Here is a 24,167-nt window from a genome sequence, read left to right as displayed (position 1 = left end):
ATGGTCTGCCTATCGTCAGTAGGTAACTTTGTTTGTTCGTTTGTTTTTTTTTGTATTTTTGGGAATATTTCACCCATTAGAAAATTTTGAAAAGAAATTGATTCACTTTGGAACCTTGTACATAAAAATCTTTGCACCAGACAAAGTTAGAGCGAAAGAGCTTTCAAAAATACACCACCGGCCAAAATTTCAGGTGCTCAAGTGCATTTTTCGATTATTAGTGAATTTTTGATAATCAAATTTGGGCTAAAAATGAGAAATAGTCAGAACTTACCAAATTGGCGTAGAAGGCTAAAATTTGGGTTATACCTGTTTTTGACCCACCAAATCGATTAGAAATGGTTTCGAACCGCTTTGAGCAGCTCTGGAGTCTTCAGGAGATTCTTAAAACTTGAAATCTTTGGGACTAAAAAATGCCCTAGAACCGCTCAAAATCATTTCTAATCGATTTGGTGGGTCAAAAATTGGATGTATTCCAAAATGAAAAGTTTTGAGTCAATTTGTTGAAGTTTTAATTTTTTTTCTCAGCTTTGGGCCGGATTTGATTTTTAAAAATTCAGTAGGTACCTGAAATTTTGGCTGATGAGGTATTTTTGTATAGTTACTCTTTCGATCTAGCTTTTCCAGGTTCAAAAATGTTTATGCGAGTTGGGCTTCCTTATCCTTGTAATGCATAAAATTATTGAAAACTAGTGGTTCACTTATACATATGTACGAGTACATAGATGAAATCTTGTACGCAGGGCTTTTTTTTAATGGGAGGGGGGTGAGGAAGACAGAGTCCCCCCCTCTAAAAAAAGTTCAAAAATATCAAAAAATTGTCATAAAAACTAAAAAATGTGAGAATTTGAAAAAAATGAATAAAAATGTTGGTAACTTTTTTATAAGATTTTGAATTTTTTTCTAGATCAAAATTATCCAAATACAAATAAAATTTTTGAGGTATGGAATATTATTACTTGAAGAGCAAAAAAAAAGTGATCAAAATATTCTATTTCAAAAAGTTTTTCTCTCCAAAAATATGTTTTTAAACAAAAAGCTGCTTACAAAATACTTGAAAAGATGCTAGAGAGAAGAATTGAGAGCCTTGCTGAGCCAATATTATTGGAATGTCAAAATGGATTTCAAAAGGGAAGATAGCTGCTAATGGAGAAGAGACAAGAATATAACCTAGAAACCCGCATGTGCTTCGTTGATCTGGAGAAGGCGTATGATCAAGTACGAAGGAAGAAGTAGTTTGAAATCCCGAGGAAAATCGAAGTGAATGAACAAATAGTACGCTTACTTAATTGAAGAAATATACACAAATAATGTAATAAGAGTAAGATCTGGAAACATGTTGGAAGCAAATAAGACAGGAAGAAGGGTAAGACAGGGACACCCAATGTCATGTAGTCTGTTCAACATCTACTTCAACAACATGATTGAAGAATGGCTGAAAACCAATCCAAAATGGCTAGACATCAACTACATCCATGTCAATACCCTGCTATTTGCTGATGATCAGGTGGCCTTTGCTGACAACTTAGATCACTTGCACAGAGCGATGCACAACCTTCAGAAAGTAGCTGATAAATACGGAATGAGAATCTTGTGGTCAAAAACAAAAGTGATGACCTTTGAGGGGAAAGAGCCAATACGCAGTAAAATCGTTGTAAATGGACTGCCAGTGGAACAAGTTAAAAGCTTTAAATATCTCGGATGTGAGCTATCATATGAAGGAGAAGTCGACGACGCACAACTTAAGATCAATAAATTCCTGAGAGTAAGCGGAGTGATAAACCGAGCCATTCCTCCCAAGAATAGTGAGAGCTGAAACTCGAATAAGAATCTACAATACACTGGCAAGACCAATGCTGCTGTATGGAAGTGAAACATGGACGATGAGGAAGGATATAAAAAGCAGAGTAACCGCAGTGGAAATGAGGTTCATGCGAGCCGCGGCAGGATATACTAGACGAGATGGGAAAAGGAATGAAGGCATCCTGAAGGAGCTAGGAGCAGAGCCAATCATTAGACGAGTGAAAGTATACAGAGAGAAATAGCAAAAACACGTTGATAGAATGTCTGATGAACGGTCCCCTTGAAAAGTCAAAGAATACACTCCAACTGGCAGGAGGAGCAGAGGACGACTGAAGAAAAAACTTGATGAGTTTTCCAGACGGGCTGAACAGCTCACAGGGTCAAAGTTCAATGATGATGATGATGATGATGAGCAAAAAGATGCTTCAATTTTTTTCTCTAAACACAGGGGCATTTGTGGGGGGGGGGGGTTGGTATGAAAATTAAGGACTTGCTACTTCAATTTAGCGTTCACCAAGGATGGAAATATGAAAAAGGGCCTGCTTGTACGTACAAGTAATATAATTTTATTTTCTCCCTCACCCTCCCATTTTCTAAGGACACTTTTCGAGAAAGTAATTTTTGCTGTCTTATTTGAACATCCACTTTATGATTCATCAAACGGATTTTTCGTGAGCTTTTTTTTATTAAAAAATTTATTTACACAAATCATTAACATAAAATCAGTCCATTTTCAAATAGAATCGATTACGACAGTCGAAAAATTCTGTCATGGTGGAATATCACATGAAACTGGCACATAACCTAGAATTGTTGTGATCGTGGTGTGATTTGTGGATTCAGCTTCCAACGTTTGAATCTCATTTGGACTTGGAGATATCTGCGAAATCACAGTGTTATTTTCAGAATCACTCAAAGATGATTGGTTTTCCACCGCACTGGAAGATGTGTTTATGTGATCTTCAATAATGGGCAAAGGAGGAGTAGATTCCACAATTGGACTCGAATCGATCGTGGACGATATTGAAACTTCTGTGGATGGAAGGTGCACCACAGTAGTCTCTATAATATTACTCTTCATATCACCAGAAGACGTATTGGAAGTCGCGATTGTATCATTCGGAATGTAATTAGAGGTATAACTTAGCATATGAGTATCTGTATCATTTCCGACGCTAATTACGACGTATTTAACCATCGTGGTTTCTGGCTTGAGTGTAGTCCACGGATGGACGTAATTTCTCACTCGTTCCAAGACTTGGCCCGATTCGACGGATTGATTATAATTGAAAATGACCACGAACGAAGCGTTAGATTTACGCAGCAGGAAACCAGACATGAACATAGGATCGGCCTCGTAATCGTATTGGTAACGTATACGTAATCCGATGTAATCGGCGATATCTCTGGCTTTTTGTTTGGGTACAGGTTCGCGAAATCGTCTATCTGTCTCAAACAACGCGCCAGTTTTATTGTATAAACGCTCAAAGGTGGTCATCACTTCGACAAAAAGCTGCCCCGGACGATCGCTAGACAGATACGAGTGTAGTTTGAGGGCCGCGTCATCGGCCAGAGTAGTTTTCACTTTGAGGAAGGTCGTGTAAGCTGCCCTCATTCTGAAGAAGGTGGCTCGTTTGGTGTCTTTATTTGGCAACCATACGTTGAACGTTCGACTGGGATCGGGTTCTCTGTATTTCATCCACGTCATGTGTCCAGCATCCGCCATGTACATCAATGTTTGTGTGAATTTTTTGGGACTGAGGGCGTTGAGGCGGTTTTTGGTGGCTAATATACTCTTCAAGTACCACATATCGCTTTCGCTGTAAATTATGTAGAGATAGCTGGCGCATCTGGTTCGATCGCCGAGCAGTCCCATCCAAACGCTGCGCATTTTGTCGATGTTGAACAGAGCTTTCAAGAAATTAAGGTTTTTGAACGTTTGTTCCCAATGGTTTTCGAGCTGCTTGGTTTGGAAATATTTCAATATGGACCACGGATTGTAGATAGGATAATGCGAGCCCATTTGGTAGCCTTTGTAGTAGTCTATACCTTGTTCTAATTCATCGTTGGGTATTCGGAAGTGTTCGGCTAGTGATCTCACATCTCGATCGGTGAATCCAAAAAAGTACGAAATATTGTTGGCGAGCGCGTGATAGATTTTTTTCGATACCGGGATCGAATCCAAACTAGTTTTGTAAATACTGTAAGTTCCGGTCACGATGACCCGTTGCCAAAGATCTTTCTTACCGAAGAGAGCGTTGAAACGAGCGAAGAATTTCATCACTTTGTCGTCTTCTGTTCTGCTGATGTAGTATTCGTGTAAGACCGAATCTATATAACTGTCGTACTCGTCTATCATCAAGATCGGTTTTTGATTGAAGAACTCTCCTACCAGTTTGGCCAAACACTCCATGCTGCTGGTTAAATGGTATATCCGTTGTTGATCGCGAATCCCGTCCATTTTATTAAAGTATTGCACCAATTTGAGGAATAGTGACGATTCGTTACTCGGGTTAACTCGCGATTGCAGAAACCAGTATCTTTTGAACTCGCTACCGATTCTATCTTTCAAGCAGTTCCAAGTACTGTCGTAGTCGATGGCTTGAATAAAGCTCAAATTAAGGTAAATCACAGGGTACTGACCTAAGTGCGAGTTGATGAGATCGGAATGGTGTGAGATCATGGGCGGTTTCTTTAGTAATTCTACGACATCGTTTTCGTGATTGATTTTACCCCTTGCGAAGAAATTATAGGCGAAGGTGTCATTTGGAGGGAGTCTGGTGTAATTCGAGTCTAATTTTATTTCGGCGAATGTTCGAATCATCTGCAAATTGGTGGATTTGCTGAATTTGCGTGGTAGGTAGAATATGGTCATGAAAGATGGGTTCGCGCGGAAGATTTCTTTGAGTAGGAGAGTTCGATCGATGAAGAAGTCGTTGTATTTGACGAAATCTTCGAAAGTTCCGGAATTCAGGCTGAATTGAGGCGAGTGAGATGGTGTTAAATCTTTGACGCAGTCTGAAGTTTCCTCGAGGAACTCGGTGCCATTTTCGCAGACAACGAGTAGTGGCAGTGAGAGAAGAAAGATGAGGAGTAGCATGGTGCGGAGATAAGGTGACGATGGTATCTGAAATTGGGTGAACAAATGAAATCAGATAATCAGTTAAATTTTTCTACACCAAGACAGGTGACATTTTACCCTGAAAACATTCAAAAAGATTTTCAGATTTCGAACAAGTCAAAAAATTTCACTTTCTCGTCTCCTTCTCTGTCCCATGATTGAACGAGAGAACCGCCTGTGAAATCTGAATTCTTTACATGAATTTAAAAAAATGTTCAATTCAAATGGTATCTAATGAATTTCAAAATTCTGTCTAGCAAGGGATACTCAAGTTCATTTGAACAGATTTTAGAGAATCGTTTGTGAAACTAAAGTTCCACAAAAGGGCGCCAAAGGCTTCAAATGAAATTAAAAGTGTGAAATGAAGCGAGTTTTCCAATTTTTAAAATTTTCTGGGAGTTCTAAAACCGTTCAAAAGAGCTAAGGTCGTCCACTTCAAATCGAGGAGGATTTAGGGAGGGGGTGCTAAAATGGTTGGATGCTATTTCATCGAAATTGTCCCTAATTTTCTAAAATTCGACAGACTTCTGATATATGCTTACAACAGCTCAAAACTTATTCCAATTTATTTGCGGAGGAGAAGGCAGAGAGGAAGAAAGATTTCAGCTTTCCATCTCGGATGACTTTTTTTTTCAATTTTCTATTTTTTTGCCTTTTTCCAAAATTTTATCTGATTAACGAAACTAAAGTTCATTTGAACCAATTTTTTGACATTTCTCGGTGATTGAAAATTTTTAAAATGTGTATTACTGGGGGGGGGGGGGGGCTTCAGAATAATCGTAAACTGCCTTCAAATTGATCTGTTCAGTTGAAAAAGTGGGTCAAAAATGGATCATGTACCAAATTTCAGTTTTTTTTTTGGTGAATAGTAATGGGGGAATTTTTGATTTTTTCCCTTCGAAACGTATGCTGAATTTCCCCTGAACAGATTTTTTGGGAATGGTTCGGCAAATTGAAATTTCCGAAATTGGACTGGAGGCTCCAGAAGGATTCGAAACTGAGGCGGAATTAAGAATTCTCCTTTGGGGGGGGGGGGGTTCAACCAGAAATTTGCCGACTGATATGAGAAAAAAGATATCAATTTTCCCGAATAAAAAAGTGAGTTCTTCAATGTGAAATGAAAGATGAGAAGACAGTTTTGCCAATTGATACAATATGTGATTAATTGGGTTGCATATAGCCTGTGAATAGCTTATAAACAAATTTTTCGTATTCAATTTTTAGAAGCCACAAACATAGAATTATTCATTTTGTAAAAAGAAAATTGATAAAATGATAAAACAATGTTTTTTTATGAGAAGATATTAATTTTTTTGGCTTAAAAATGTCAGAATTTGAATGATTTGTTTTTAGAAATTTCAGTTTTGAAAAAAAAAATGTAAAAAAGCCCGAATGAAGTGAGGACAAAAGCTCTAAAAATTTCGTATTTCGAGAAGTAACAAATTTTTTTATGTGAGGAGTTCTTTTTTGGATTTAAACATTTTTTTGAGTTTGAGTAGTAGATTCTTAGAAAGTTGGATTTTGAAAAAGAAAAACCAACAAGCCTGAGCGAAACCGAGGGCTGAGGTTATCGAAAATTCAAGTACCTAGTGAATTCTTATTTTCTTAATTACATTCGACATTCTTGAAGTTAGATACCTCTAACTAAAACAGATGATTTCCAAGGGTAGAAATTCAGGAACAGAGCAACTGTGTTTTAGCTCGAGCGAAGCGAGGGGAAAAAATTCAAAAATGTGCTGTGCAATTTTCATAAAAGTACGCAAATAAGTGTTTTTATTAAGACTAAAAATTTTCATAATTTATCGACTTTTTCGAGTCTTGACAAAGTTTGCAAATTTGCTGACTTTTTGCAAAATTTGACAACTCCTCCCTTCCAGTTTCTCCCTCGACTCAAAACCAATACCGGACAAAGCTTTTTTCCAGAAGAAAATATTTCTTAAACACTAATTTACCCAAAAGTAAACGATTTTTGAATTTTCAATCCCTGAGTAGAGCCTTAAAATTTTTTCAAAAACACTTCCTCTTTGAGGAGTTTCATCTCCTCTCCAGAGACACCTCTGAGACTGAAACTTTATCTATGTGCCTTTTATTTGTCACTGTTTTTCATAGGAATTTATGTCAGAAAAATTTTGCAATTCCGACATGTGTCAACGAAGGTGTAAGTAGATATCTGTTGATTTTGATTAAAAGAAAATAAAAAAAAAGGCCAAAATTTCCTAATTCAGTTTTAGCAGGATTGAGAAAAGATTAAAATTCCAGATCTGACAGCTGACACTTAAAGTGGCAAAATATCGTTAAGGTACTCGTGTATTATTTCAACAATTAAACCCCCTCTCCTTTCCTTTCAGGTAGAATTTTATAACTTACTTACTTATTTTTTCGATTCCGCCATTAATAAATCTCGATGAGCACCAAGTTCAACGCGAGCACCCATATTCATATTATCGACATCGTTTTTATTTCACTGATAAAGAATATCTTCAAAAAATAGACGAAACTATTACCTAATTTGATTATTGGAGATAAAACGTATGAGGAAATCCATCAAAAAGTAGATTTAGATAGGCTTTAAGGTGTTATATTTCAATCTTCTTCGTTCCAAAATTCTCATACATTCTCGTAGTACCTATCAAGAAAAACCAGAATACAACAGCTGAGAAGAAATAGAAATGAGTCGCGATACGCGTTACTTTATTACAATTAAAACATTGTGTCATACCATAAAATACTACAGGCGACTTAATAGAATTTAATTTACTTTCATTTAAAAGATGGATATTCGATATTATATTCGTCGGTGAATGACGCAGGTATGTATTCAGTGCTGATGTGAGTCGTATAAGGAGGTATAGGTGTGCTAGTTTTTATCTGATAGGTAGGATATCCCGCAGTAGGATAGGTTCGATGATCAGGCAACTGGACATTTTCAGCCATAACCGATACACTTTTATTGGCCGAGACTGAAATTCCAATCAATCTGACTCGTTTTATAAATGGCTGAGAATTGAAAATATACAATTGCTTTTTGGCATCATTCAAAGCATGCGCAGGCACACGAGAACCATACAGGAGTTTAATAACCACGCCGAGGTCGCCTTTGTATAGGACTATATCAGCATTTGTGGCAGCTTTTGTAAACGTTTTAGCCGCAAATTTATACACCGAGTGCATTTTTATAGCTAGGTAGCTTCTGATAGACTGCAGAATGAGTCCATTTGGCGAAACTTTAGTCGAAGAGTGGCTAGCCAATGTGTATATTTCGATATCTTTTATACAAGCTTCGAAGTGACGTGCGAATGATTGCGAGGTTATGTTTGCGGAAGCTTCGATGAAAGCGTTCAATCGTCTACCTACTTCTTCGATCATTTTAAAGGAGATGTTATCCGTACGATGGTAATAGTTTCTCAAGACAGCTACCACATCCTCGGCTACTTCTCGATTGGGGATACGGATTTTCGTATTGATTGCCAGACCTTGACTGTTATAAGTGTAATCTACATTCGTCAAGTACCCCAGATCACGTAGATAAGTCAGCAATAAGCTTAACTTGTGCCCGTCGACTGGAGGTTCACTATCGCTGTATATCAGTTGCCTGATATTGTTCAAATTATTGGAATGAATTTTGCTCGTGAACCGGAAACGTTCGTAATTGCCCAAATACAAAGACTCGAACAACACCCTGATGCTGCGTAACCTAAATAACGGTTTGAGGCAATACGTCAAAGCATCGGTTTGCCAGTAATTGCTAATTTTTCGTTTCTTGACGAACTGATTAATCGACCAAGGATTATAGATGAGTACCGTGGCATTTTTAAACATCTTGTAGCCTTTATAATACCCGTGAGCTTGTTGGGCCAGCTCGGGTGGGATATCATGATGCTGGAATAACATATTAACCTCATCTTCGGTGTACCCGTAGAAACGATAGAAATGGTTCATGAAAGCTTGACTGTGCAACGTCTCGTTTGTATCTATGGGTAGGTGACGTTGGGAAATGGGCAAGACACCGGTCAAGATGACTTTTTCGATAGCTTCGTTGTTCTGTATGGTCGAACCGAGCATCAAAGTCAGTAACTTGATGATCCTGTGATTATCTCCCGGTACGATGAAATTCCTATGAAGTGATAAATCCAACAGGACGTCGTATTCGTCCATCAGTACAAAAACAGTTCTGCCGAAGTGCTCGTAAAGCACCCTGCTCAAAAACCGGATACTGATGGCGATATCCTTTGTGCTCAACGTTTCGTGACTCATGTATTTGCGGAATAACTCTTTGTCCCTTTGTTCCAGCAACGTACGATCGATATCGTCGAAGAGGGCATCCACCATGTAATGATGGCGTTGAAAAGCGATACTGACACGTTCTCTGATCAAGTCCATTATTTTAATATAAGAATCGGCGTTGATACCATGGAAATTGATCAGTATCACCGGATGCCTGCCTTGATACATTTTCATGATATCGCTCTCGTACGAAATCAGTAAAGGATACCGAAGATCGGCTTGTTCCATCCTGATACGAACGGCTCCTTTGGCGAAAAGCATATTGTTGTAGGAATTGCTTCGTGGAATCAGTTCGCGCCCGTATCTGTCGACCTCGATTTCGAAAAAATTCTTCATCATGTCCAGGTTTATCGACTTGCCCCATGATTGAGGACAGTTTATCATTATCAGCTTTTGGGGATACGATAGGATTTCTTTTATTAGCAGCGATTTATCTATGAACGCTTCGCTGTGTAAAAGAAGTCGTTTGTAACTGCTTATTCGAGTGTGTGCGGTGGAAATATTACGAGGTACGACGACTCGAGGTCCGTTTAATCGGGTTATCGTGTCGCTGCGTGTTGGCAATGTGTAAAGTAGGAGGCAGATCAATGTGGTAACCAAGGTCATGGCAGTCTGACGTCGATAAGAGGCTCTGGAATAGAAAATTCAGCGATTAATGTCTGGATATTCGCTCTTACGAGCAAGGTGCATCAAAATAGACCTCAGATTTGAATTTATCGAGTTCAAAAACCTAGAAATCGATATGCGACACGATATTTTATCAGTTTTTGAAATTTCACCCCCTCCTCCCCTTACCCCTTCTTAAAATTTGAATTGCCGATGCGAGGTACATCAAAATAGACCACGGATTTGAATTCATCGAGCTCAAAACCCTTGAAATCAATATGCGACACAATATTTTATCAGTTTTTGAAATTTCACCCCCTCCTACCTCCTCCCACTTCTTAAAGTTTTGATTACTGATGCAAAGTACGTCAAAATAGACCACGGATTTGAATTTATCGAGCTCTAAACTCTTGAAATCGATATGCGACATGATAATTTATCAGTTTTTGAAATTTCACCCTCTCCTACCTCCTCCCACTTCTTAAAAATTGATTTCTGATGCAAGGTACATCAAAATAAACTACAGATTTGAATTTATCGAGTTCGAAAACCCAGGAATTGATATGCGACACGATATTTTATCAGTTTTTGAAATGTCACCGCTTCCTACCCCCTCCCACTTCTTCAAATTTTGATTTCTGATGCAAGGTACGTCAAGATATACCGCGAATTTGAATTTATCGAGCTCAAAACCCTTGAAATCGGTATGCGACATGATAATTTATCAGTTTTTGAAATTTCACCCTCTCCTACCCCCTCCCACTTCTTAAAATTTTGATTGCTGATGCAAGGTACATCAAAATAAACCACAGATTTGAATTTATCGAGTTCAAAAACGCAGAAATCGATATGCAACACGATATTTTATCAGTTTTTGAAATTCCCCTCTACTACCCCCCCCCCCTTATTAAAAATTAGATTTCTGATCTGTTGGTACTGATCAAGACGGCCAATTTATTGAACAATTTATAATCAGTCGCCTTCAAATGTTGCCAATATCGAGGCAATGTGCTAACATTGATCGATAAATTGATAACTCAAATGGGGTGGGGTAGGAGAGGGGGTCTTTGAAAAAAATGATAAAAAATCGTCATGCATATCGTTTGTATGGTTTTCTAGGACGCTGAACACGGTTTCAAATATATTTTTTCGATTAGATGCATTTTTCTCGTGATAAGGGTCAGAGTGGAATAATGAATTGAAATAATAAAGAAAAATAATGCTTAAAAAATGTTATATAAGTCTCCTGAGTTCACATAAGATTGAAATATAAAGCGAAGTGAGGACTTTTATGACCATAAACGTTTTTTGATTACTTTACCTCTTCAATCTGTAGGTACCTAGTACTCCTGAGATGATTTTTCAAAAACTAAAGAAACATCGCTGTGATCCGTGAATTATTGAACTTGGATGCTGCATTCGCGAACTTGAACTGAGAAGATGATAATTCACATACCTAACTGTTTAAATTGGAACACGAATCGTTCCTGATGCTTTTAACAGCTTGTCCTTATGATTATTAAATACCTCATTAGGTAGATTTTAAAAAAAAACTATTGAAAATATAATAAAAATTACATTATGTTTTATCGATTTCCATCAAGGTATGAAATTCACTGAGCGTGTTGAGCTTCGGCACATCTAAACTATGCGAGTTCGACATTATTCAATACCTATACTGAAATTGATACGATGCCTTAATCAGAAATATGTAGGTTACCTAATGAAATTATTTCACGAGTGATAGTAAAAAAAGTAACCTAATTTGCTATTTACATACTCATCTGTTTGGATTTTTTCAGTGTTTGTGTGCAAATGAGAGATCTTTTGTAAGAGTCGAAGAAGAAGAGGAAGAAGAAGAAGAACGTTGAATGGAATTTCAAACGCTTCTGTATCGTTTTCGAAATAACTAGGAAGAAATGGAAGAATAAATCACTTAGGTACAGGTAATAACTTTGATGGCATTTTTCACTTACTTAGATATGGTTGGAAAATATCCTACCTCAGAGTGGATCGCGAAAAAAAATTGGGAGGGGGTGGATTTTGACGAAATGTCTCGGAGACCTTCATTTTGAATTGAAAGTTGCTTGGAAATTTTTTTCAGTTCTGGAGGTGCTCCTGGAGAGGGGATATAAGTTCTCAAAGTTGAATGCTCTTTGAAAAATTTATTCAAAAAATTGCTTTTTCAGTTTTTGAAGGTGGGCTAACATTAAAAAGTACATTTCTCAAGCTCCTTTTTAAATTCTGTAAATTTTATAGAATCTACATAAAACAATCATAACTTTACCCCTTCAGTTTTCAAAGTCGACAACCCAACTTTCACCGAGTAGTTTTGAGTTGCTCGCTATGCTTGGTCACTTGGTCAGTACAGTTTTACGTCGAATCTCTTAAGATAGGATTCGTTTAGTTTCTTAACGATTTGAAAATTAAGACAGCTGGTTATCTTCAATGAAGAATTTTTGTGTTAGCCATGGCAAATTCTGAAATAAAAAATAATAAACATTGAAAAATGAAAAGAATTTTCTTCACAATAATTCAAGAAATAACCCCTGAGACTTGAAGAAAATGAATAAAGAATGAGAGAAAACTCATAAAATAAAGGCATAAAAAATATTATCAGCTGAATGATGTTTCTGATAAAATCCGTGCCTACCTATTTGTTTGGAAATGATATTTACGTTCGATAAACAGCTAAAAGATCTTATCTAAAAATTTACACAGTCATAGAACCATTTGAAAAACGTTATGAAATTCAAACCACTCAAATTTTCAATGCAGTTGACGTCAAGTTTGTGTTGAATTGTAAAAATTATTTCATTTCAAAAAATCTCGTGTTTTTATCTAGAATCTTGGGGTAGGTATCAGATCTCACTATCTTGAATCTCGATGCCTAAAATGTGAAATAAAAAGCTCGAAAGTCGTGATGGTTTCATTTTTCTGATTTTCTGAACGCATTACCTACTCATTTTTCTCAGTGTTCATGAGTCAAGTAGTCAACTTATTTTTCCTAACATGTGTACTCCCTCAAATACTCTCGTTTCAACCGAAGAAAATCTACCAATCACAGCCCAAGACACACGTATGCCGGAAACAGACAATCCTCGACAAAAATGCCATCATCGCCACCACAGACAATTACAAAGATCTTATCCAAAGCAGCAATGTATTCGTCGACAAATCATTTTTCATACGAGATCTCCTCATGGGCACTGCTCAAGCTACTGTATTCAGTACACCTCCAGGATGGGGTAAAACAACTTTATTAAACATGTTGAGAACTTTTTTCGAATTCAAATTAGATGCCGAATACGAAATAGATGAAAACCGGACTGCTTACGATACCTATGCACTTTTTACCAAAGGTGAGGTAACATGGACAACACCTTCGCAGATACTTCTCACTCCATTGCTCATATCAGATCACGATGACATAATCCAAAAGCATTTCGGTCGATACCCTGTGATCTACCTGAGCTTCAAGAATGTCACAGGATCGACCTGGTATGAAATCTGGACCGGTATTAGAAACGCCGTAACCGAAGCATTTAGGCAACACGTTTACATGATAGCATGCTTCAAGAAGGCTATCTGCGATCCGACTAAAAATCGAAATACGAAGGACAAGTTGGAGTTGGAGATGAACCTGCGTCAATTTCAGATCTACTCGAATGGATCGGAAATGCGAAGGGTGCCGATGAGGAAAAGTATTCGATTCTTGAGTGAGATGTTGAACTGGTACTATCATCGTCCGGTGTTCTTATTCGTGGACGATTTCGATATGCCCCTTTTGAATATCTTCCATTATCCTCACATGTTGCAGCAAGATATCACCAAATTGAGCACTTTCATGGCCGATTTCTACGAGGAAACTTTTCGACGCTATGCACATATCAAGAAAAGCATTCTGACTGGTACTTTTTCCATCGAGAACATCACTCAGTTCCCATCCAAGGTAAAGAAGTATAATTTTATCACTAATCCGTTTCCGTATATGTTTGGATTCACAAGCAGCGAAGTCGAGGCGATTTTTAATGGGCTGAGAATATCTCCCGAAGCTCTTTCTCAAGCTACAGATTGGTACGATGGCTACAGAGTAGGTTTACTACTCGATACACATGTTTATACACCTACATCGGTAGTTCGATACCTGAAACTGAGAGATTTTCGCAACTTCTACGAACGTCGTCAAAAAATTGACATATTGGAGCACACGATGAACTTGAAACCTCTACGCTTCGCTTTCGAAAGGCTCCTCAATGGTCACGAGATCCCTATACCTATTCCTAAGCTGAACGTTGATGAAAGCTCGTTGATGAGATTAGCAAACCTAGTTCATCTAGATTACGGTGACAATATCACTGTCAAAGATTGGCAATCAGCGATGGGATACTTGTACGCGGCTGGGTATCTGACAGCAGTCTCGAATGAGGTTTACAATACTACTAAATTTATCGTTATACACGTTCGTCTGGTTAATCGTCAAATTCGCGAAGAAATTATGGACAAGCTGTTTTCTAGGTATCATTACGACTATGGGATTTCTGTTGATATGGTTAGAATTGGTGTTGATCAATTGGTAAAATTCGCGATGAATGATGATAAAGATTCCGTAGAGTTGTCTCGAAGGTTACGATTAATTTACCATTCGTGCGATAATTTATTCGTAAATGAGACGGATCAGAAAATGGTACAGAGAACAACGCAATTTGTTTTTTCCATGTTGAATTTTATAGTTTTGATGACACGTCGAACGCATCAGTTTTCTGGTCAAGTTTTTGACGAACTTTCCAAACCAGATGTATTCATGTATAGAGAGAAAAGAGCTGTCGTTTTGGATATCAAATTTATAAATACGGATGATGCCTGCGATCTGCTTCAACAGACTAAACAATACGAAGACCTCGAAGAACTGTTTGAACGGTGTAAATACGTAGAAACTGTTAAATTTATTGCCATTGATATCAATCCTCAAAAAGACGTGCAAATTTGCGCCGAAGTTCGAAGTATTAATCGGAGATGAACTAGTTCTATTCTATGTTTTAAGATGTTCTATCTCTCATCGTTGGGAGTTTGTAATGAAAATGATCGATTCTCGATCGTTAATTATGATTTTATGATGGATTATTGATGAGATTGGATTGGTTTGGTTTGAAACTTTGAATTTCTCCGTATTAGAAATTAAATTAATTACATTCTTATCAAGTTATCACTTTTCATTTCTTTCGAAGAAGTGACTGTACTGTAAACCTACCTATGTACTATGAAAATTAAATCAAAAGTCAAACCAGTGAATACAAAATTCAATTTGGAACTTTTCTACAGGGGTGGCCAAAAGTCAGTTTACGCCATCAAAAATCACATATAATTCAAGTACTAAGCCTCCTAAAGAAAAACTATGGGCATTAATCTGATAGGAAATTTTATCCTCTACAATTTTCCTCCCTGTCATTTTTTTCTAGGATGGACCGTTCGCCGGGAAAACCAACTTTTATGTCAAAAAACGTGAATTATTTTTAAAAAATAAAATGAAAAAATTAGGGGAAAAAATTTAAAATTATTTCAGCAGGTAATTTCAGCTATTTTCAACATGATTTCCATAATTTGATGAAATATAAATGATCTTTTTTTAAAAAAACACGTCAAAAATTTTTTTTTTACAAAAAGGTCAGACCCTTGAGGAGGGGGTGCTTCCAAAATGAAATTTTGTAAAAATGAAGAAAAAAATCGAGTGATATGTCAAAATGTAGGTTTTTTGGGTCGAGAAACGCGAATCTGAGGTCTTTTTTCCCCTCAAACCCCTTGGGGAGGTGCTACCAAAATCAAATTTTGTAAAAATGAAAAAATATCGAGTGATATGTCAAAATGTAGGTTTTTTGGGTCGAGAAACACGAATCTGAGATCCTTTTTTCCCTCAGACCCCATCGGGGGCCATTGAGGAGGTGTTACCAAAATAAAATGTTGTAAAAATGAAATAAAATCGCGTGATATGTTAAAATGTAGGTTTTTTGGGTCGAGAAACACGAATCTAGCTGAGGTACTTCTTTTCCTCAGTACTCTTGAGGGCCCTTGAGGGCCCTTGGAGAGGTACTACCGGAATCAAATTTTGTAAAAATAGAAAAAAATCGAGTGATACGTCAAAATGTAAGTTTTTTGGGTCGAGAAACACGAATTTGAAGTTTTTTTTTACTTAGCCTCTATGAGGAGGTATAAAACTGTGAAAAAATCACAAAAATTCGAGTAGTGTATTCGACCCGATATCGTCGGTTATTTTATATCATAACAAACTAGAAAAATCGCGCCTAGTCGCAAAGTGACTAACCTGTCAAACCACGCCCAAATTCTACACACTCAAACACATTTTCACGCAATCACGGTTTTGTAGCGAGTTGAATAAAAGAACTTATGCCTCATTCACTTACAATTACTTCGCGTTAATTTTATTAAAATTTAGGTCGAGGGGGGAAAAGACCTCAGATTTGTGTTTCTCGACCCAAAAAACCTACATTTTGACATATCACTATGATTTTTTTTTCATTTTTACAAAATTTGATTTTGGTAGCACCTTCCCAAGGGGGTTGAGGGAAATAACACCCTTTGAAGACGACTTCAGGTGGGTTCAAGTCATTTTAGGGCCTCCAGCAACTTTTTTGAAAATTACTGGAGCCTCCAGTAGATTTTTGAAACTTGAAATTTCCCCAACATTAATTTATCAAATGGAGTTGACAAGCTGAAATTTACTTCGCAGACTACATGGTGGTTTCAAATGGTTTTAAAGCTTCCAGCTACTTTTAGGAAATTTCAATTTTCCAAAAAATTGCTGGAGGCCCTAAAATGACTTGAACCCACCTGAAGTCGTCTTCAAAGGGTGTTAAAATTGTAGTGTAGAGTAAATTTCAGCTTTCCATCTCAGTTTGATGAAATTTTGGGGAAATTTCAAGTTTCAAAAATCTACTGGAGGCTCCAGTAATTTTCAAAAAAGTTGCTGGAGGCCCTAAAATGACTTGAACCCACCTGAAGTCGTCTTCAAACGTTCAAAGGGTGTCAAATTGTAGTGTAGAGTAAATTTCAGCTTTCCATTTCAGTTTGATGAAATTTTGGGGAAATTTCAAGTTTCAAAAATCTACTGGAGGCTCCAGTAATTTTCAAAAAAGTCATTGGAGGCTCTAAAATGACTTGAAATCCACCAGAAGTTCTTTTCAGAGGGTGTTAAAATCGGAGTGTAGAGTAAATTTCAGCTTTCCATCTCCATTTGATGAAATTTTGTGAAAATTTAATGTTTCAAAAATCTACTGGAGGCTTCGGGAATTTTCAAAAAGTCACTGGAGGCTCCAAAACGACTTGAAATTCGCCTGCAGTACTTCGTAGCGTATTGAAATTAGTTTTTAGAATACATTTTAGCTTTACAACTCCAATTTGATGGAATTTTGTGGGAATTTCGAGTTTCAAAAATCTGCTGGAGGCTCCAGAACTGCTCACAACGGGTTGAAACCGTTTCCAATCGATTTGGCATGTCGAAAATAGGGTATATCCCAAATTTCAGCTTTCTTGGTCAATTTGGTAAAATTTTGATTTTTTCCCTCATTTTTGGCCTATTTGATTTTCAAAAATTCACCAAAAATCGAAAAATGCACTTTAGCACTTGAAATTTTGACAGGTGGTAAATTTTTACATGATCTTTCGATCTACCTTTGAAAAGTATGAAAAAGTTCGTGCAAGTCCTATGTTGAAACGCAAAATCAGCGATTTCGGCTGACCTGTCAATCAAAATGGCCGCCATTTTGTAAGTAAGGCCAACTTTTTTTTGGCAAGTTTGCTTTAAAATGTTCCTTAGGATGTCTCCTTCAAGAAAAAAGTTGTCCCGGAGGATCGGCGGGGGGGGTGCAATTACTCCTATTGTCATATGCCGGACTATGTGATTTTTGATGGCGTGGCGTAAGGCGTAAGCGTAAACTGACTTTTGGGCACCCCCTGTATTTAATTACTTAATTAGAAATTGGAATTTTTGATTTTTTAAAAATTTTAATAGTAGTTAATAGTTCAAAAAAAAAATTAAATTAATAATAATTTCGTGATGTCATTTTGAACTCAGAGTGAAGTAGCGATCCTAGCGGCGGAACTGCGTACCGCAATCGATACAACAGAAAAACACGGCGAGTTCGGTGGAATTACGGAGTCCGTAATAAAAAAGAATTGTCATTCTTCGCCGTATACACTGATACTGCAAAATTGAATGAAAAACACAATGTTTAATAGTATTTAATTAATTAAAATAGTAATTTAGCACAATTCGGCATCCGTTTTCTTAATCTACAGCTTGTAATTGATCCTCGACGGTTCGTAGTTTCATTGTAATTTGGTTTCGAAGAACACCTCAGGTATGTAATCTTTGTGCTGTTTTCATTGTATACGAAGCTATGAATTCGCATAATTCCTCTATTCCGATTTGATTCTCGCTCGTGTACGTTCAAACGTCCAATCTACGTATCAAGTTTACATTTCCGGTCTATTTACAGTATTAAATGTACAACTAACGGTTGTGTTTCAGGTACAATGTCTGTCGTCGCTGAACAACCGATCATCGACGTAGAGATGAAAAGCGTCGATAATGCGGCCGAAGACGGCGAAGTGGAGCAAAAAGGTTCGGACGCGGCCACTATTCAAGATATACGCGAAAATATTCGCCAGATCGAGCGAGGTGTTACGACCAAAGAAACCAGATTCGTAACTCGTATCCTTCGTGCGATCCTAACCATTCGAAAAGATCTGAACTCGAACGTTTTAATCAGCGTTATCAACGGTTTCTATACGCATTCGGCTAACGAGAAAGAATTCATGTTATCGTTTTTCGACGAACAAATGGAAGTCGATACTACAGCGCAGAGAATGCGAACGGTGAAAAACTCGACTACGCCTTTGCTACCCGAAGTAGACGCTTATATTCATTTACTAATAATACTGTATTTAATCGATCAATCTAAATTCATCGGAGCTCAAAAGTGTTCGGACGCTTTGATGGAGAAATTATCGCAACACAGTAGACGTACGTTGGATATAATCCAAGCTCGATGTTTCTTCTATCACATGCGAGCTTACGAGTTGAACAACGAGCTAGAAAAATGCCGGCCGTTTTTCCACGCTAAGCTGAGAACCGCTACGTTACGAAATAATTACGAAGGACAGGCTGTGCTGATCAACTGTTTATTACGTAGCTATTTACACGACAGCTTATACGATCAGGCTGATAAATTGATCTCTAAGTCTGTATTCCCTGAAACGGCCAGTAACAACGAATGGGCTAGATTCTTGTATTACGTCGGTCGCATTAAAGCTATTCGTCTGGAGTACTCGGAAGCTCACACTAATCTCGTCCAAGCTTTGAGGAAAGCTCCTCAAACTACAGCTGTAGGTTTCCGCCAAGCTGTGCAAAAATTAGTCGTCACGGTCGAGTTGTTATTGGGTGATATTCCGGATAGACTTATATTTCGAGAAGCTTCGATGAAAGCATCCCTTCAACCGTATTTCGAATTAACGCAAGCCGTTCGTTTGGGTAATTTGCATACGTTCCAGGAAGTATTGAATAAATTCAGCGCCCAGTTCCAGCAAGATAGAACTTTCTTGATGATTATTCGACTTCGTCATAACGTCATCAAAACAGGTATATCAGTTTTCCATTTCAACTCGTTGAATCGTTTGTTTTTATACCGTTGATTTTAATTCGGTTTTTATTCCAATTACAGGTGTTCGAGCCATCGCTGCTTCGTACTCGAGAATAACGCCGGAAAATATCGCTAAACAATTAGGTCTCGACTCGGCCCAAGATGCTGAATGTATTATAGCCAAAGCCATCAGAGACGGTGTCATAGAAGCTATCATCGATCCGGTCAACGGCTACATGCAAACTAAAGAATCGACCGATATATATTGCACAGCCGAACCTCAAATAGCCTTCCACGAACGTACAGCTTTCTGTTTAGAACTGCATAATCAAAGCGTTAAAGCCATGAGATATCCTCCTAAATCGTACGGTAAAGATTTAGAATCAGCAGAAGAACGTCGTGAACGAGAACAACAGGATTTAGAGTTAGCGAAAGAGATGGCCGAAGATGAAGATGACGGTTTTCCCTGAACGGTTCCTTGGCTTTCGAGTCGATTATTGTATATCCGTGGAATTATATTTTCTTTTCGTTGTAAAATTTATCTCTAAATTTTGTTTATGTTTATAATAATAAAATTTTTAACATCTATCGTATTTTTTTGAGATTTTCATGTTTCAGTGTTTTTTCGATGGATTTGTTTACGAATTGTTTGAAAAATGCGACGAAAGTACGGTTTAAAATCATCTGCGATAAGAAATTTTCTATTCTGATTTCGATGACTGTTGAGATGTTGGGAATTAATAAATGGGGGATTTACTTTTCGTAACGACGATTTTATTACTAATAATAAAGGAGATAGAGTAATTTATTCTAGTACTTATTCAAATCAAATCAAATCAAAAAACTTTTATTGGCACGTAATATACAGGTAAACAGTTACATATACAAATGTTCATCTCCGATGCCAAGCCCCCTGTCGAGCAAAAGTCTCCTTCAACCGAGCCCATTCGACCCGATTATCCGCTACTCTTTTTCCAACTTTGTTTTAGATTCAATTTGTCTCTTTTTGTATCTGTGTCTGTGCCGCCAGTTTGTATCAAATTCACATTTTATAGGTCTATGGTCTGAGAAAAAACTAAACTTTTTGATCACATCAAAATTTTTGATTGATTTTTCATTCTGATGGGTTAAAATATAGTCAATTTGGTTTTTTGTTTCCAAATTTGGGGAGATCCAGGTCCATTTTTTCCCTTTTCTCTTTTTAAACCAAGTGTTTGTTATTTTTAGTTGATGTTCGTGACAGAATTGGATTAGCTTTTCTCCTCTTTCATTCCTTGTACCATAATTGTAAGGACCAATAACCTTATCCTCCCCTATTTCTCTTTGTCCGATTTTGCTATTAAAATCCCCCATAACTATTGTAAGGCTTTTGGCGTTGCTTTTATAAGTATCTAAACACTCAGAGAGTATGTTATAGAACTCCTCGATTTCCTCCAATTCTGATGCTGCTGTTGGGGCATACACCTGGATCAGAGAGAGACTGTTCTTCTCACCCAGGTCAAACTCCGCTATGGCAATTCTATCCGAAGGTGCTTTGAATTTTATAAGTTTTTTAGACCACTCTGGATTTATTAAAAAGCCCACTCCCCTCTGACCTGGGATGTCTCCTCTATAACAAAATAGGTATCCTTCTTTTGTTTTTATAATTTTTTCCCCCATCCTTTTTACTTCTGCCACACCCAAGATTTCAATTTTGTTCTGAATCTGTGCATCGATCAAATCTAGTATTCTCTGATCATCTTTTAATGATCTTGCATTAAAACTGGCGACACAGGCATACTCTATACATTTGTAGCTTTTTGACTGACGTATTTGGCGGAATTTATTCGGTCCAAATTGCCCACGTTGACCAGACTTTCCTGGGCAATCGGAGTCCGGAGACTATCTGCCCGACCTGTTCCTAGAGTTGCTACCCCTCCCTCTTCTGTTTGAAACACGTTGTCCAAGCTGGGATAGGGTTTTGACTTCTCTTCTAGGTTGTTTCTTTGCTGCAGCTGGTTCCTTTTGAGACGATGACCCCTCTGACTTTTCTGAGTGATTATCTTGATTTTGGATTACTTCCTAAGTAAGCTCGGATTCGTCGTTGATTTTTCGAGCTATGCCATCTTCTTCCTCACGGATGTACACCTTTCCTTCTATTACCCAAGCCTGTGTGATGATACCTTCTTTCTTTAGGTCGAGGGCTTTGCGAAATAAAGACATGGTGGTGGTGGTTAAATGTTCGTTGATAAATATTGGAACAGCTGGATCAAGGTTTAATGCTGCACCATTCAGCCTCATTCGTTTAGAATTCCTTATCAGCAGCGATTTTTTCGAGCGATTATTCAGTCTAGCAATAATAGGTGGTATTTTCCCGTGGCTACATGGCAGGCGATGTGCAACACTGATATCATAATCGCATAACGGCACATTTAAAGCTTCAGCTACTTGTATAACCATGCTCGTAATATTTTCTTCTTTATTAGATGGGATGCCATTAATTATAATGTTTTCTTTACGACTATATTGTTCTAAGTCAGTTACTCGCCTGTGTAAATCTTGGTTTTCCGACGAAAGTTTTTCCATCTTATCCTTTAACTCCAGATTTTCTTGTTTGATATCGGCTACCTGAGACAACACTGAATCCATTTTTAAGTCCGAATTTGATACTGTAGTTTTAATTGTATTGACAGACTCGATTAAGCTATTAAATTTCTGCATAAATTCTTCATCCATGGCTGGTTATACGTACTTGTATGTACGAATGCGAATACAAACACTAACACTGTTCGCACTTGTTTGTGATTTATCCCACAATTGATAACACTATTGTAAAACCGAATAACCTTAACGTTAGAGAGCACAACACGCAAAACACGTCTGTTTACGAGCAGATACTTCACCGAACCTGTAGTACTTATTATCTACTCTCATCGATACTCGATGAATTTTTTAAAATTACGTCAACTATCTGCTGCTAAATCTTTCAATGTGTGAATAACAAAATGATGTCTGATTTGTATTCTCTTTTGTCCTTTTTTGCAGCTCTTGGTTCGTAGATTTTCAGTGTTCCGAGTGAAACCGTAGCTTTAATCTTGAGAAGTGCTTCACTTCACGTTCGCAGAAATTAATTGGAGAATTCGCTGATATTGCTTCGATCATTTGAACAGTTTTGGATATGGTGACATCTTTTTATTTTAATGTTGTTGTTGTTGTTTTTTCTTTTTGCTTTTGAGGTATTCATCGATGCTTTCCTTGCAGAAGAGACTCAAGGAACATCATTTCAAGCGAGTTAGTACTTCCAAATAGCGACATTGATGATGAAGAAAGTTTGAAAAATCGTTCCTAATTGTTAACAGCAAACATCCTATCGCTGAATTGCTCATTGGTAACCTAGTGTACTGTAGCACGTTTGTATGGAAGTTGATTGGTGTACGTATTTTCCTGGTATTTCCATTCCATCAACATATACCTACTTCGAATGAAACTACCGAACTGAACAGTGAAAAATCGTACGAATATTCAGCCATCTCAATTGGTCCTTTTTTTCAATCATGGTCCTTAAAAGTCCTTTTTTCTCAGAAAGTCCTTTTTAGGTCCTTATTTTTATGATTTTTCCTCGTCTTGAAAAAAATTATTGTAGGTACCTATAAAAAAGAGAAAAAATTGCGTAAAATTGGGAAAAAAATGCAGCAAAATAGTGATTTTTTTTATTTCATCAATTTTTTTTAAGTTTCATAATCTTATCGGAATTGATAGGTAGTGAAAATTTGAAAAATATATTTTCAACGTTAAATATGTACGTCTGAATCCTTTCTTTTTTACAAACGAGACTGATGAATTTTCAAAAACTTTTACCCTCGCTTCGCACGTGCATCATTTATTTACTTTTTAGGTCATTTTTAAGTACTTGTAAGTGAGATTTTTGACTTGACTTAAAATAACGTTGTTTTGCATCTCGAATCCCACCCCACGTTTTTCAAAGCTTTTGCCTCGCTTCGCTCCGGTCAATTTTATTTTCTGTTCTGGAATTTAAATTTCTGAAAAATTATTGTTCCAATTTGAAAAAAATGTCACAGCTGAAAAAAATGAATTTTTTACATCAAAAGTCATCTTACATATTTTTTTGAATTATAAACATTTTCTTTTCTGAACTTATTAAAAAATTACTGATTGAATTTAGGAAATGTCAATAAGGACTCCCAAAATCGACTTGTCTAAAAAAAAATGCTATTCGATTTTTCGATTATTGAATTTTTGAAAATTTTCTCCTTCGCTTTGTTGGGACTAATCTTTGAGTATATAATATTTATCATGTAATATTATATACTCAAAGGGACTAATTTCCTTTTCTTGTTTAAAACTGAATTCTACAAAAAATTAGTTACTGTTCGAATTCTAAACGTGCCAAGGCCAAAGAATCAACTTCTGAATCAAAAATATAATGGTAGTGTTGAGTTATTCATTTTTTGAATTGGTATAAACTTTGGAGAACTTTTGCCCTTTCGGTGTTTGTGATTGCTTTGTTTTTGTTTTCAATTTTATATAGCAAATAAAATAATTGTGTTGATATTGGGTCAAAACACCTAGAAATCGATAATATTAAGGCTCCGATCTTTTTTAGTCATTTTTTTGATGAAAAATGTTCCTTAAATTCTTTTTTTAAAAATTCAATTGAGATGCCTGAATTGAATATTATATAGAATTAAGGTAAAGCA

At 37.0% G+C, this 24,167-nt stretch overlaps 3 protein-coding genes and 1 long non-coding RNA gene across 8 annotated transcripts; 2 read left to right on the top strand and 2 right to left on the bottom strand.

The window, feature by feature from the left end:
* Positions 1-2,468: 2,468 nt before the first annotated feature.
* Positions 2,469-7,438, bottom strand: LOC135837939 (uncharacterized). Of its 2 annotated transcripts, none has more exons than XM_065353423.1 (2): positions 7,296-7,438; positions 2,469-4,930 (listed from the first exon to the last, which is right to left on the bottom strand). In XM_065353423.1, exon 2 carries the CDS (start codon positions 4,901-4,903, stop codon positions 2,573-2,575), a length of 2,331 nt encoding a protein of 776 aa, XP_065209495.1. In that variant the 5' UTR covers positions 4,904-4,930; positions 7,296-7,438; the 3' UTR covers positions 2,469-2,572. The 2 variants fall into 2 exon arrangements, with proteins under 2 accessions (XP_065209495.1, XP_065209578.1); XM_065353506.1 differs by having other exon boundaries at positions 7,292-7,390.
* Positions 7,439-7,578: 140 nt separating this feature from the next.
* On the bottom strand, positions 7,579-11,499 carry LOC135838057 (uncharacterized). Of its 3 annotated transcripts, none has more exons than XM_065353708.1 (2): positions 11,271-11,499; positions 7,579-9,839 (listed from the first exon to the last, which is right to left on the bottom strand). In XM_065353708.1, the coding sequence occupies exon 2, from the start codon at positions 9,812-9,814 to the stop codon at positions 7,685-7,687; it is 2,130 nt and encodes a 709-aa protein (XP_065209780.1). In that variant the 5' UTR covers positions 9,815-9,839; positions 11,271-11,499; the 3' UTR covers positions 7,579-7,684. The 3 variants fall into 3 exon arrangements, with proteins under 3 accessions (XP_065209780.1, XP_065209700.1, XP_065209866.1); XM_065353628.1 differs by having other exon boundaries at positions 11,136-11,498; XM_065353794.1 differs by having other exon boundaries at positions 11,393-11,483.
* A 39-nt stretch (positions 11,500-11,538) lies between these two features.
* On the top strand, positions 11,539-24,141 carry LOC135838349 (uncharacterized). Of its 2 annotated transcripts, none has more exons than XR_010557403.1 (3): positions 11,539-11,754; positions 22,495-22,630; positions 22,711-24,141. It is a non-coding gene; the product is annotated as an uncharacterized LOC135838349 (long non-coding RNA). The 2 variants fall into 2 exon arrangements; XR_010557392.1 differs by having other exon boundaries at positions 11,539-11,760.
* On the top strand, positions 17,991-20,063 carry Rpn3 (regulatory particle non-ATPase 3). Its single transcript, XM_065353878.1, has 3 exons — positions 17,991-18,189; positions 18,360-19,469; positions 19,552-20,063. Exons 2-3 carry the CDS (start codon positions 18,365-18,367, stop codon positions 19,938-19,940), a joined length of 1,494 nt encoding a protein of 497 aa, XP_065209950.1. The 5' UTR covers positions 17,991-18,189; positions 18,360-18,364; the 3' UTR covers positions 19,941-20,063.
* Positions 24,142-24,167: the final 26 nt, after the last annotated feature.

Source organism: Planococcus citri, chromosome 1 (genome assembly GCF_950023065.1).
Source record: "Planococcus citri chromosome 1, ihPlaCitr1.1, whole genome shotgun sequence".
NCBI lineage: Eukaryota > Metazoa > Arthropoda > Insecta > Hemiptera > Pseudococcidae > Planococcus > Planococcus citri.
The sequence above is the reverse complement of the archived record's forward strand: the minus strand, read 5'-3'. Positions and strand labels throughout refer to the sequence as shown.